General features: G+C 34.5%; 1 protein-coding gene across 1 annotated transcript in view; it reads left to right on the forward strand.

Annotated features, from left to right (window-relative positions):
* The window catches only part of LOC136025071 (fibroblast growth factor receptor 3-like), a gene marked incomplete in the record, with an annotated part of 144,394 nt that overhangs the window by 102,341 nt on the left and 27,754 nt on the right, over positions 1 to 14,299 (forward strand). Inside the window, 1 exon segment of the mRNA XM_065700770.1 lies at positions 13,730 to 13,859. Within this exon segment, the coding sequence (XP_065556842.1) occupies positions 13,730 to 13,859 (130 nt within the window).

Consider the following 14,299-nt stretch of genomic DNA (forward strand, 5'->3'; position numbering starts at 1 on the left):
TTATTTGGGTTATTGAACACAGATAGTTTTTTTTCATGTATTCTAGTTTTGATTTATATTATGTTCCTCTGTTATTCTGCTTATGACAAGCATAAAAACCTATCATTTAATTGTCTTTTGTTTTTTGTTTTTTTTGCAGTTTTGGTTGGTTTGAGCTTCTATATAGGTATTTATAAAATGAAAAAAAGTAAAAAATATTGAAACCCAAATCAGCATAAAAGGTGAAAAAGCCCCTCTAAATATTTTTTCTTCTCTCATGGTCACAAATGCAACTGGCTGTTGAAAATACTGTTATACCGTCTTGTTAAAAACTAGAGTACCTAAAAAAAAGCAAAAAAAACAAAAAAAACACCATTGATTTGTGTCTCAAAGGCTGGATGCATGAGCTTTTCGCTAAGGTCTGACATCGGCATGTTCACTAATAATCTTTTTCTTTCTTTTGTAACTTGTATCTCCATTTTCCTTATACATAAATAATTGAAAAGCCGAAATTTGTGTATCAAAACTGTGTCTGTTGTATCTTAGATTACTAAAAAAAAGCTTTCTCGCCATAATGCCTGTACGTTAGAATATAGTGAATGGAAACCTGGAGTGGATTTTTAACGTTTCCCAGTCTTATATAGAATTTATGCCGTGTGAGATAACGCTTGCTTAATCGAAGCAATTAATCATATTGGTGGAATGTACTTAATCATATTGTCGCAGCCGCGCCTGAAGTTTGTACCTGACATTTTCACACTTCTAAGATAATTGCCAAAGACCGTTTGCTAACGTATTCTTAGATCAGCAGGGTCATGTAGACTTGAAAGATCAAAATTTGACGTTGAAGAAGCTTCAATATATTGAACTTATATAATTTTTGCTCCTAAGGGAACATCCTCTTTTTGGAGTTATTTTGCGTTTTCAGTAAAGCGCTAATTGTGAGAATTCTACATATATCGGAAAATATTACGAGTTAGTCTAGTAATTTTGTAGGTATATCATTTGTAATCTTCGAGAGAATAATTTTTGTTTCTCTTAAGCTTCAACTTCGCTGTTTATTAGTGCTGAAAAGCTTAGTTTTTAATTCTTGGGAAAGAACAAAGGGTGTTTGGAGAGCTTCGTGCTTTCTTTAAAAATAAAAATAAAAAAAAAGAAAAAAAAAAGACATCAGTGACTTCAAGCAATTGTCCATTCTTTGGGAATTGCTTAGAAAACAGTTTTGCCAATTGTCAAAGAACTGTGATGTCAGATTTTACCTTTAGGCTTGACGCTATTGTTGGCACCAACAGTTATGAACGCATACCCCACTAGAAGATTGGTAGGCCCAAATTATAATAAACGTTAGCAATACATGTTCTTTACCTCTTCTCTGTGATCATTTTGTCTTAGAGTAATCAATGTGGCAACTGAGCTGTTCATATATTGTTCTACCCAGAACCCCAGAGTCTGCATCTCACGTTTAATTTGACTGGGGAGCAAATTTGACTGGGGAGGTATTTTTAACTTACGAACGGGTGATCGGATCTCAATGAAATTTGATATTTAGAAGGATATCGTGTCTCAGAACTCTTATTTTAAATGCTGACCGGATCTGGTGACATTGGGGGAAGTTTGGGGTGGGGGAACCTAAAATCATGAAAACGCATAGATTGGAGGGATCGGGATGAAAATTGCTGGGAAAAATAAGCAGAAGTCTTACATACGTGATTTAAATAATTGGAAAGGATCCGCTCTATTGGGGGGGGGGGGTAATTCTGAAAAATAAGAAAAAATTACTTATTTTTAACTTACGAAGGAGTGATCGGATCTTCATGAAACTTCATATTTAGAAGATCCTCGTAACTCAAATCTCTTATTTCAAATCTCAACCGGATCAAGCGTAATTGGGGGGGCAGTTGGGGGGGGGGGGGTGACCGGAAATCTTAGAAAATACTTAAAGCGGTGAGATCAGGATGAAACTGGATGGGAGGAATAGAAACCTGTCTAAGATACGTGAGTGACATAACCGGACCGGATCTGCTCTCTTTGGTGGAATTGGGGGGAGGGTAATTTTGAAAATTGAGGTATTTGTAACTTACGAAAGGGTGACCAAATCTTAATGAAATTTGATATTTAGAAGGATCTTGTGCTTTAAAGTTCTAATTTTAAATTCTGACCAGATCCTGTGACATTGGGGGGAGTTGGAGGGGGAAACCGGAATTCTCGGAAAACGTGAAAATTGGGGTATTTTTATCTTATGAATAGATGATCGGATCTTAATGAAATTTGATTTTTAGAAGGAACCCATGTCTCAGAGCTCTTATTTCAAATTCCGACCAGATCTTTTTACATTGGGGGGAGTTGGAGGGGGAAGTCTTGGAAAAACACTTGGAGTGGAGGAATCGGGATGAAGCTCGGTGGATAGTATAAACAAATATCCTTGATACGTGAGTGACAGAATCGTACTGGATTCGCTCTCTTTGGAGGAGTTGGGGGGAGGGGTTCAGTGATTTGGCGAGTTTGGTGCTTCTGGACGTGCTAGGACGATGAAAATTGGTAGGCGTGTCAGGCAGCTGCAAAATTTGACTTGATAAAGTCGTTTTCCCAGATTCGACCATCTGGGCTGCTAAAGGGAGAGGAAAAATTAGAAAAAATTAGGTAGTTATAACTTACGAGTGGGTGATCGGATCTTAATGAATTTTGATATTTAGAAGGACATCGTGACTCGGAGCTCTTATTTTAAATCCTGACCGGCATTAAGCCTCTTATTTTCATTTTTAAATCAATCTATTGATTAATAAAATTTAGTTAGAGCTCATACCATATGATCTCTTGGCTCTTAGCTCTTCTCGCCACAAGTGCCATATGAGCTCTTAGCTCTTGTTTTCTTCTAAATAACATCACTTTTCCAAATTTCCAAAATCCAATTTCTCCCCCTCCCCCAATCTCCCTATATATATGCATATATATATATATATATATATATATATATATATATATATATATATATATATATATATATATATATATATATATATATATATATATATATATATATATATATATATATATATATATATATATATATATATATCTGCGCAAACACGAGTCTCTCTCATTTTTTCCCCCTTTTTTTTAGAAAAAATGGTACTCAGGTGTTATAGCGATCACACCCAAGAAGTGAAGTTAGGTTGATCCTAACGAAATATACCAAAATATGATAAAGAAAATATAAAACTTTGATAGTAAACTTATGGAAACTACAACAGAGATTTACGGAAAGCAGGCCGTCCAAAACATATTATATTGAATACTTAACCTAACCAACTCTGTATATTTAATATCTAATTAAAATATATATACCTACATAGTACCCTACTTTATCTTACTGAGACTAAGCTAATTATCTTCCACTGCAGACAGAGAAATCGGTTTTACTCAGATCAGAAACAAAGGTATCGTTGCTATAATACATAAATACCAAAAAAGAACATGTCAGCCGAAGCCTTAGTCTTGGGCGTGACGATATGTATTTCTCCTCCTATCCTAGCCATCAATGGTACAAAACTGAACTGTGACTATCATTTTAGATACGATGATACTCGGCTTAATTTCAACTGAATTTCATGTTCATATGTTATTTTGCCTAATGGCTTGAGCGCTGTAATAAACCGGTAATTCCTGACCCCTTGCTTTTAAATCTATGTATACCGGTGATAATTATTTTTGATTTGTAAGTCTCTACGTATAGTTGATATAATTTCAGTTATTATATTGCAATGATAGTGTACTTATTAATCGGAATGCTACTCGATGCTTATATAGATTCCTCTTCTGGATAAAAACGTAATTGATCGCAACCATACAAGAACTGTTAATGGCAGAAAATTATAGTTGTTGCATTTTCTTAAAAAAAAAAAAAAAAAAAAAAAAAAAAAAAATGAATGACACCTTACTCGCTTCAGTTCAATAAAATGATTTAGATGAAAATTGTAATTCTAAAAAGGAGTCTGCGATCTTTCCTGTGGACTACTGGCTAATGGGTCTTAGGAATAAAAAAGAGAAGCTTTTGATTTAAAGGGTTTGTAATTACTCGATTACGAATAGTTCAAATTGCGACCTTGGTTTTGATATATATATATATATATATATATATATATATATATATATATATATATATATATATATATATATATATATATATATATATATATATATATATATATATATATATATATATATATATATATATAATTTTCAATTTGAAAGTGCTCAGAATAGTAAATTTTATCCAGACTCAACTGTATAGAAATTTTTAATAGTGATTTTTCTTGAGATGCAATTAAGAGCCTGGAAAATGTCAAAGATAACCTCAAATCGGAATAAAAGTTATGGCATTGAAATTGCAACTACTGAAAACTCATATATACTAAAATATATACTAAAAACTACTACTACTTCTACTAGAGACTCACTAAAGCACCAAGCCACCTGAGCTCAACACAGCTACGCACACTCTTCTTCCATCTCAATTTATTCAAAACCTCCCTCTTTACACCCTCACAGGAAGTTTTCATTTGCTTTAAATCTTTGATTATGACATACTCCCATCCCAACTGAGGATGACCTGTTTTTCGTTTAGTCCAAGACATTTGGCCAAAAAGGACGGTCTTTGACAATCTGTCATCCTTCATCCGCAGAACGTGCCCTAGCCATCTCAATTTTTCTCTCATTATAGCCCTAGAAAGCAGGATTGAACCAAATTTTGCACAGCCTATTGATTGAGATACGATCAGTCAGTCGGGTACCTATAACAATCCGTAGGCTATTTCTCTGGCAAACATGGAGTAAATCTTGCTGCAGTTTTCGGAGCGCCCATGTTTCAAAACTGTACTTGACCACTGTCATTACTGCAGCTTCCAATATTCTAATCTTGGTTCGCGGGCCTATCTTCCTATTCTTCCAAACTTTTTTCAACTTCGAAAAAACACCCTTGGCCTTGGCTATTCCACTTTTAGCATCTTCACTACACCCACCGTCTGTACTAAATCATATTACCTAGCTAAGTGAAGCTGTCCACTTGATCGATCCTCTCGTTACCCAACGTCACCTTTTCATCTTCACTTATTCCTAGCCTTAGCGACTAAATCTTCTTAACATTAATTTTAAACCTATTCTTGCACCCTGAAGCCGCAAAACCTTTAAAAGTTCAATCATTTTGCTAAATTACGAGTGCTTAACATTGGTCAGATTCGAGATTATCAAGCTGCTGTTTTTGCGTATCGATGTTGCAATGATGTATGTCCTCCAGTTTTTACCAGTTTTTTTCGAGTAAATCGTTCACTCCATGGGTATAGAACTAGAGAGGCAGATAATTTTATTGTTGAGTACCGAGACACCACACGTGCAGCTTTCGGAATTAGGTATTTAGCTCCGGCTATTTGGAATGATATCCCAGCTGGCATTAGGGAGGCGGAACATAATGGGTCGTTTAAAGTAAATTTAAAAAAAAACATTTATTGGAAGTGGGGAGATAATTCTTTTTTTTCTTTTTCTTCTTTTTTTTAATTATTGTTAGCCTTTATTTATTTATATTCTGGTATTAAGGAGTAATTGAGTGAGAGTGTTTTGTCCTTCTTTAGTTTCCGTTTTTTTTTTTAGTTTCTGTTTTTTTTTCTTATTAAATTAGGTTGAGAATCAGAGGATTGCAGCCGTCCAACATCAGGCTCTTTGAGCCTTCCCCAGGGCGGTTGTGTGTATTTATAGTTTTTGTAATTAGTAGTCAATAAAGATAGTTCTAATCTAACACTTTCATCTAGGCTTAAATCATCAGCATAATCAAAGTCCAGGAAAGTTTTACCTCCCGATTTATTCCGTGCCCTCCTATTGTCTTTGCTGTGCTCCTTAAGACAAAGTCCATCAAAATGATCCATATAAATGGGGATAGAACGCAACCCTGCTTAACACTTGATTTAATACGAAACCAGCTACCGACCTCGTTTCCTAGCTTAATCGCAACATTGTTATTCTCGTACACAGCACTAATCAATTTAATGTATTTGTCCGGTATACCATGCAAGGATAAAACCTTTGCTGAAGCTCTTCGATCAGCTGACTCAAACGTTTTCTCATAATCTATAAAACTGAGGACTGAAGGCGTTTGATGACTCAGGCACTTCTCAATTATCAATTTAAGAATGAAATTTTGTTCGACACATCCTCTATCCTTCCTAAAACCGCACTGTTCTTCTCTTAAACTTTGTTTACAGCATCTCTAAGTCTAAAAAGTATCATCATACTAAGTAATCTGCTACCTACAGAATCCAGGCAAATGCCTCTATAATTACCACACTCACTCTTGTCACCTTTCTTTTACAGGGGTTTATTTAAGGTTTTTCTTGAAATCGGTACGTACTTCCCCTTAAAAAAAAAAAAATCATAGTCATAATCTTCAGTGATTTATTTCTAACCTCATAATCACCATATTCAACAAACTCATTTACCACACTATCAACACCTGTGACCTTATTATTTTTTAATCCTTTTAGTACAGTCTCTAATTCTACGCCAAAAAATATATCTCCCTGAACATCGAAGGTGTCACAAGCTTATTCTCCTCTCTATTTTTTATAACTTTATCATGGTTTAGCACCTTTTCAAGATGTTCTGCCCATCTCTCTTTACCTCTATCATTATCACTAATTGTCGTCTTGTTCCTACCATTAACTGGGAGAAGTCCAGATTGACTATCCCCTCTCAATTTGTTAACAGGCCAGTAAAATATTTTACTATTATGCCGTCTAGCTGCATCTTCCAGAACTTCGGCAATTTTATCCATGTCTTTCACTTCACACCTCCTTAGTTCATATGTTAATGATTGCTCCAATTTCTTTACATTACTCTTATTTCCATATGATCTATTCCTCAGGCATTCTTGTACAAGCCCCTCCACCTCTATTAAACATAAAGCATTTTCACTGATATCCCTAGCTGCGTTTCTAATTTTCTTCCCTAATCATTCCCTTCCCATCAACAAGTTCACAAACTATTTCCCTATAACAATTCCATCCATCTTCGGCATTGTCAAATTATAAACTCCAGTTAAGTATTAAACTGTTCCTGGAAAGTTATTCTCAAATTCTCATCCCAGGGTCTACCAGCGTCATAGCTTCCCGGAAGGTAGTTATCCTTCGTAAATTTCAGCTTTCAATTAACCCTAGACACTACTAGAAGGTAATCTTCACTTTAAACATCAATAACAGCACTCCTATATGCCCTAGTATCTTCTATTGATCCTGCCAGTCTTCGGTTTACAATAGCTTAATAAGGTTAGCTGTCTTACCATCATGTGAATACCATGTTAACTTATGGGCCACTTTATGACCAAGTACTGTATTGGTTATAACTAGATTGTTAAACCTACAAAATTGCAGCAGTCTTTTGCCATTACTGTTTTCTTTTCCTAGACCAAATTTACCTAGGCTACGATACCATCTATGCCTATTTCTACCGCCCTGGGTGCTAGAATCTCCTATTAAAAACGACATTTTTTTTTACCTGGCTCTTTCTATTTGTTCTGTAGCTGTAAGTAAAATTCTTCGGAGTCACCGCTATCTCCGTCAGTCGGCCTACAGGGGCATACTATGCCTGATAACCTGTAGTACTTAGTCATAAAATGAGCGGCTAGCATTCTATTATTAATACCTTCTCAATCTAAACAAGACTTAGCAGCATCCTTATTCATCATATATTCATAGAAACCTAAAAAACAAATCAATAAAAACCCAAATTTTTCCTGAAAAGGAATATCTTCATCTGGTAGAATCCACATCAAATCAGGAACATCAAGAAAGAATTATTCAGAACTCTTGTTGCATAGGATACGAAAGCTAGTAGACAACATTAATAAATATCTAGTTTTGACCATCTACGAGGGATCCCCAACCAATTATTGGACCTGGTCAACCTGAATTTTATATTGGTGGATTGTGATCTTCATATCCCAATGTTTTGGATCTTCATGAAGGGGTGAGGGGGTAAAGAAATTGCAGAAACCCAATATTACATGGTGAATGTGGTTAGTTTAGTGAATGGTGTGAAGGTTAGTTTAGGGCTCCCACCTCTCGCTACCTTTTGAAAACTTATTGTTCTCTCTCAAAATTACAAAATTTGAGATAAAAAAAATCTTATTAGGAACTATTGTTTTGCTTATATTAGTTTAGGTAAATGAACTCCTGTGAGATAAATTTGGCAATGGTACCCCTTCTCACTAAGTAAGAAACGACATTTCTAAGCTTGCTAATGTTGATTACCTCGATATTTGGTTATATGATTCTTAGCATATATATATATATATATATATATATATATATATATATATATATATATATATATATATATATATATATATATATATATATATATATATATATATATATATATATATATATATATACATATATATATACTAGGCAGCATTATCTATTTCTAATAGAACCCAAATGTTTTGACAACAGTTGACTGAAAGTCCGAGAGGGGTGCTGAAACCCAATGTGGTATAAATTACTGGATGGGTGCCAACCTTTCATCGAAGATTCTATAAGAGCCATATTCGCCACCCAGTATTGTTCTTCGGCCTTGATTTGGTTTCCTGTCGTCGTGGAAAGGGGAAGAAAGTGGGGAAATTGCTTTCCTGACAGGCTACGCTAGGCTCCCACCCATTTTTGTTAAGTCACAAAAAAATTTCATTGAAGCATAAGTTGGACTTGGTTTTCATCTATGTCGTTGTCCCCTGGCTGACACAGATTAGTGGTGGCCAGACTGGCTTCTTTCTCTTGAGTTTTCAAACACCAGAGCTTTCAATAGAGGAAAGTGTGCTGACCTTGATAATTATTTTAAAATGGGAAATATGTCAAGAAAAACATGTATGTTGGAATTTATTTAGGGGGAGAGTGTATATGATACGAGCAAAATAGGAAAATGTATAAAAGAAACGGTATTTGTCTGTTATTGCGCCTATGTATATAGAAGCTAAGTAGAAAGTAAAACCTGCTTCTCTGACGCTCATTCCTAATGAGATATCACAAAATATGATGAAAATACAATGCTTTATTAATAAATTTTGGCTATATATTTGCACTTTAGGGGGGTTGGTATGAGGGGTAAAGTATTGCGGGTCTGTATGCAAAATGTGTTGGGTACAACTGTTCTGCATGTTATGAAGTAAGAATTGTTTTCTAACTGTACACGGTCCAAATACATTACCCCACCCCCCTACTGTTTGAATATATAGCCAAAATTATATATTTCCTATCCATTCTGGCTTTTTTCTTTGTTTGTTTCATGCTAAGCTGAAAGAAAATAACGAAGAAACCGGTTCTGCTTAGCTTCTATATACACAGGCGCTATAACAGACAAGTACCAAAGAAAAAAAATTTCACATGAGAATCAAACCCGTCTCCACCCTCCAAAAGCGAATCAAGTCTATTATTAGTAAGCTGTATTAGGTGGACATCTATATGGCTCTCCAATATAACTCAATTCTCTGAATAGGTTCCAATTATCTCGCCCTTGGTCGGAAATCTAGAAATAATTATACAGGTCTTGGATTTTTTTTTTCCCAATGAGAAACACATTCGAGATCTCATATTATATTTCGTGATTAGAAATGTTCTTCTTCGTGTCATTTATTAATTCCTATCCATTTATCATGTGTCTAAAACCCCGCCTTTTGAGCGATGAGATAGGTTATTATTATACGATAGCTATCTGAAATTTTTACTCGAAATTAAGCATGCTCGTTTGTTGGGGTTATTTATAGTTAATAACAATGAATTGTGGTCTTATGCTGCTTCTTTTTGTATGTGCATGAGCACTAAATGAATCATCTTAGATTCTAAAGCTGATTACACATCTTCCAAATTGAAAAAAATAAACGATAAAAAAATATATATAAGAATCACTGAAACAAAGCCAAAGGAAAAAATAAACTGCAAATTGTATTGTCAAACCCCAGAAAATAAAAGCTTCTCACGTGAACAGTGATATTTTCAGGATTTGAATAAGTATGTTTTTGTGCTTGGGTTTCCGTATGTATATTGATGTTACTTACATATCTTCCTGTGTGAACACAGGGGAGACAATAAAATTTCCCCTCAAAAAAATAATGTATGTTTGCTTAAAAACTTATCATTTTTTGTCTTTTCGATTTCTCTCCCTTGCGTAGGAATAGTAACTGATTCTCCCTTCACCTGTCAAGGATTTAATTCCCGAGCTCTTGTTCACGTCTACGTGACGTTCAAAAAATGTTTGTTTTTGAACCCTCTGAGGTTTTTTTTAAACTTTTCGTTGCCTCATTTGTCTTTATTTGAAGACCACCTTCTAGAAATTCAAAATTCTAAGAATTTTAAAGACTTCCGTCCGACAATTTTTCTACCATTTCTTGCAGGAGTCTAACTTTGGGAATCATAAACTCATAATCTCTCTTTTACACTTTTTAGCATTTCTTGGCGCTCATGCACTCTTTTTGTGTGTCATAAAAGCAAATCACCGAAGAACAGCTTCTTTTGTATTCACAACTGTCTAGAATTATGATATATTGTATTCTACATTCGAAATAACTATTTCGGGGTTTCAATTTTGTTCTTTTTCCTAAAGGTCTTTCTTTTTAATTGGGAGTGAATATATCGTTTTTGGTGTAACTTGATAATAAAGGCATCGCTCTTACGTTACCTTTAGCAAAAAGCCGGTTGCCTACCATGTCCTATTTCCTTCTTTTTCCCCAACCATTTTGTATGGAAGCGATTGTCTTAAAAACTTTGGAGGGGGTTCACTTGATTGCAAATTGGAAGTTCAAATGATGTTTTCAAGACATTAAAGTGACTGAAGGTTAACAAGCCCGTTCCCATTCCCTGATTTCCTTTTTGGTTTTTTGAGAGCCTAATGAAAAAAGAAAAGACAACAAAATATTAGTTCGTCTCACTACGGGGACTGATTAAGAACCTAAAAAGCGCCAATAATCATTTTTTTTTTAACTGTTTGAATCTTAAAACGGTATGTCCCTGGGCCAAGGGGATACTGATGCGTAAAAAGTTTATTTGATTTGGGGACATCGACGTGGACCCCAAAAAAGGCCAAGTTATTTTTTTGATCGGCTGAAAACCCAAGTGTACAAGAAAAAAAAATTGTTCCGCCGAACAAATTTGTTCCCAGGCTCATTTTTTTTACCGGAAGTGTGTAAACTTGTACCCGAAAGCTCATAGACAAGGGGAACCCTCATGCAAAAAACTAGATTGGGATCACGAACCCCCAAAAACTGGCACTGTTATACTTTTTCAATCGGCTTGAAACTTGTACTTGTGTCAAGTGTATCCTGAAAAAAAAAGAAGAAAAATATTAGCCTAAATTTGGGGGCCTAATAAGGGTTAATAAACATTTTTCTGAACGGCTTGAAAGTTAAAACCGAATGTCCCTGGGTAAATGAATCATAATATACAAGAAAATTTTTTAGTCTTAGGGTGTGAGACCACCTCAAACTTGTGAACCCAAAAAGAAGAACTTTTTTTCCGGATCGGCATGAAACTTTCAAGGATCATTGCCTGGGCTAAGGAGACCCTATATTTTTATTTGGAGGGTGTTAGTAACTGAAAAGGTTTATAGTGTATTTTGGCTAAAATGGAAATGATACGATTTTAAATAATCAAATAATGGAAATAGATTGATTGCTTGAAATTTAATACTGTTAATTTCTGGAAGTCTCAGAAATTTTTGACTTTTCAGTGTTACAATGATAAAAGAAAAACCATTAAAATGTACCTCGTTTTCAGCAGATTACAAATGACGCTCGAGCATTTAGAAGGTTTAGAGGGACGGCAGCTAATTTTTGTTCGTTTCAAGTTCGACTTGATCACACATATAAGTTTCTGTTTATTTTAGGGTATATCCATTGAACTACTTATTATCTTTACATGTCATGCTATTCTTAATTGAATTTCTGCTCATTTTGGGTTTCATGTATTTATTCATAGTAATTTATGCTCGTTTTGAGTTTGAACTATTTGAGTTTTTGAGGGGGGGGGCTTTTGAATTTCAAAAAGACACGAAGCTTAAATTTCAAATTTAATTAGCGATTTTAAAGTTCCTATGACCAGAAGTTCCTAAAGTTCCTTTGTATACAGAAGCCCCCCCCCCCAAAAAAAAAGTCGAAAGCCTATGGTTCTTTACTTAGGCAGCGTTAGAGCTGTCTCTGACGTTGATATGTATTTATTTACAAACAAGTCTATATGAAAAGGTTCTTATAATTAAATGGTGGATTAAGACAAGACTATATATCGGATGGGTGCCAGGAAGGTTTCAAAACTTTAGAAGACTAACAATTAAACAGATTTTCGATTCATAAGAATCAAAATCTCCTTCCCAATCCACCTGATAATTTATAGTGACAAACTATTACAAATTGCTTACCTGAAAGAATTGCTTATTAAAAATTCTCTTAATTTTATTAGCTCTTCCCTATAATTTTGATTATCATCATGATTTTTGTTAGGTTTTTGTTTTTGATGTTCTAAGAAATAAATACCGCACTGTTCAAAATACACATCGTTTTTAAGTAATGTGCGAATGGCAATCAAGCCATTTAAAGGGTTTAGGGCGGAGGGGTAGCCCTAATTTTAGTTGTGGCAGCTCTGACTCGTTAAGTTTTTCAAATAAATAATAAGAGTTCCGAAATTCTTGGCCCGATGGTAGTCGGGCTTTTCTGCACTGGCCTCTTCATAAAAGTATTATGTATCACCATCGCTTTATCAGTAGTTTTGGTTAGCACATATATTGGAATATGGCTATGAAAGTGGGCCAAACCATCGTAATTTAGATCATTCATATGAGATTTTTAGTCAACCATTGGAAAACAACTTTAGGCCTATGACAAGTTCTGATCCAGGCCTCACTAAAAAAAATGGCTTAAAAAGGTCTTTAACACTCCAAAATAATCTGATAGCCTGTCTTTTAAGGCAGCGGCTGATATGGAGACATCAGATTCAGTTTTCATTACGCTTCTTGAAACTCTAGGTTCACACGAAAAAATTACTGCAAAAAACAATACTCGTGCATTGCATCAATAAATAATTTCAATTGCCGTTATGATAACATCGAATCGATTGTCTTTTCCATTGCTTTTTTTTATTGCTTCAGAAAAAAAAATAAATAAAACATGGCTATTGCTCCTGTATAAAAAAAATTGTCTAGTTGCCCGAAGAAATTTGTCGATCCAATAAATTGCTTGACAAATAACTAAAATTCCTGAAAGGGTACTTCTCTGTTATACCAAACACACTCGAGAAGTGAAGTGAGGCCAATCATATTGAAATATACCAAAATATGATGAACAAATAATACTTCAGAGACAAATTGTGGAAACTACGACAAAGAATTATGGAAAGAAGGCCGCCAAGAACGCATTATATTAAATGCCTAACCTAACCAAAGTATCATCTCTATATATTTAATATTTGATTACAATATACCTACATCGTAGTTTTTCAACTGAGCGTAAACTATTTGTCTCTAAATACAGACAGGAAAAAGCCGGTTTTCGCACGTCTAAGAGAGCTACTTCTCGACTGTGTTTGGTATAATACATAAGTTTCCCTGAAAGTCGGCAACTAAATTACCGTAGCGAGCGAAAGTTGTCCCTCTATGAACATTCATCTAAACCCATAGTAAATATGCCTGTGTATGGTTAGTAAACTAAAAAAAAATAACGAAATTGCAGAGTGAATCAAGCGATCCTGAGGAACTCGTAATAAGGAACGCCACGCTAGAGGACGCTGGATGGTATACTTGCATTGCTGGCAATACGCTTGGCTCTTCTACAAAGGCAGCATATCTTAACGTTATTGAAGGTAAGAATAATTTTAGTTTACAGCTTTTAGCTATTTTTTTTTGTTTTCTTTTATTACGATGGGTTTAAAATTATAGAATAATTTAGGAAATGAAATGAAGAAAATAGAAAATTCTAATAATTTTAAAGGAAAATAATAAATTCGATTTAAATAAAGTTGAAAATTTTGTTGGTTGGTAAGTGTGACCCCACAACGTATACCTAAATCGTACTGCATTTAGTTGTGTATTTTACAATTTTTTTTCTTTTTCTCTTTTCTTTCTTTCTTTGTTTCTTATTATAGTGAATTTAAATGACTTTATTTGTATATATGATTTACCTGATTCACCCCACGTCAATCGTTTGGTTTTGGGTGAATCATATTGATTTTATGTATGTAAATTGTTGTTACAAAACCATCTTTTGATATAATTTGCTGCTCAGTATGCCTTCCATTTCTCT

Source organism: Artemia franciscana, chromosome 3 (assembly GCF_032884065.1).
Source record: "Artemia franciscana chromosome 3, ASM3288406v1, whole genome shotgun sequence".
Taxonomy (NCBI): Eukaryota; Metazoa; Arthropoda; class Branchiopoda; order Anostraca; family Artemiidae; genus Artemia; species Artemia franciscana.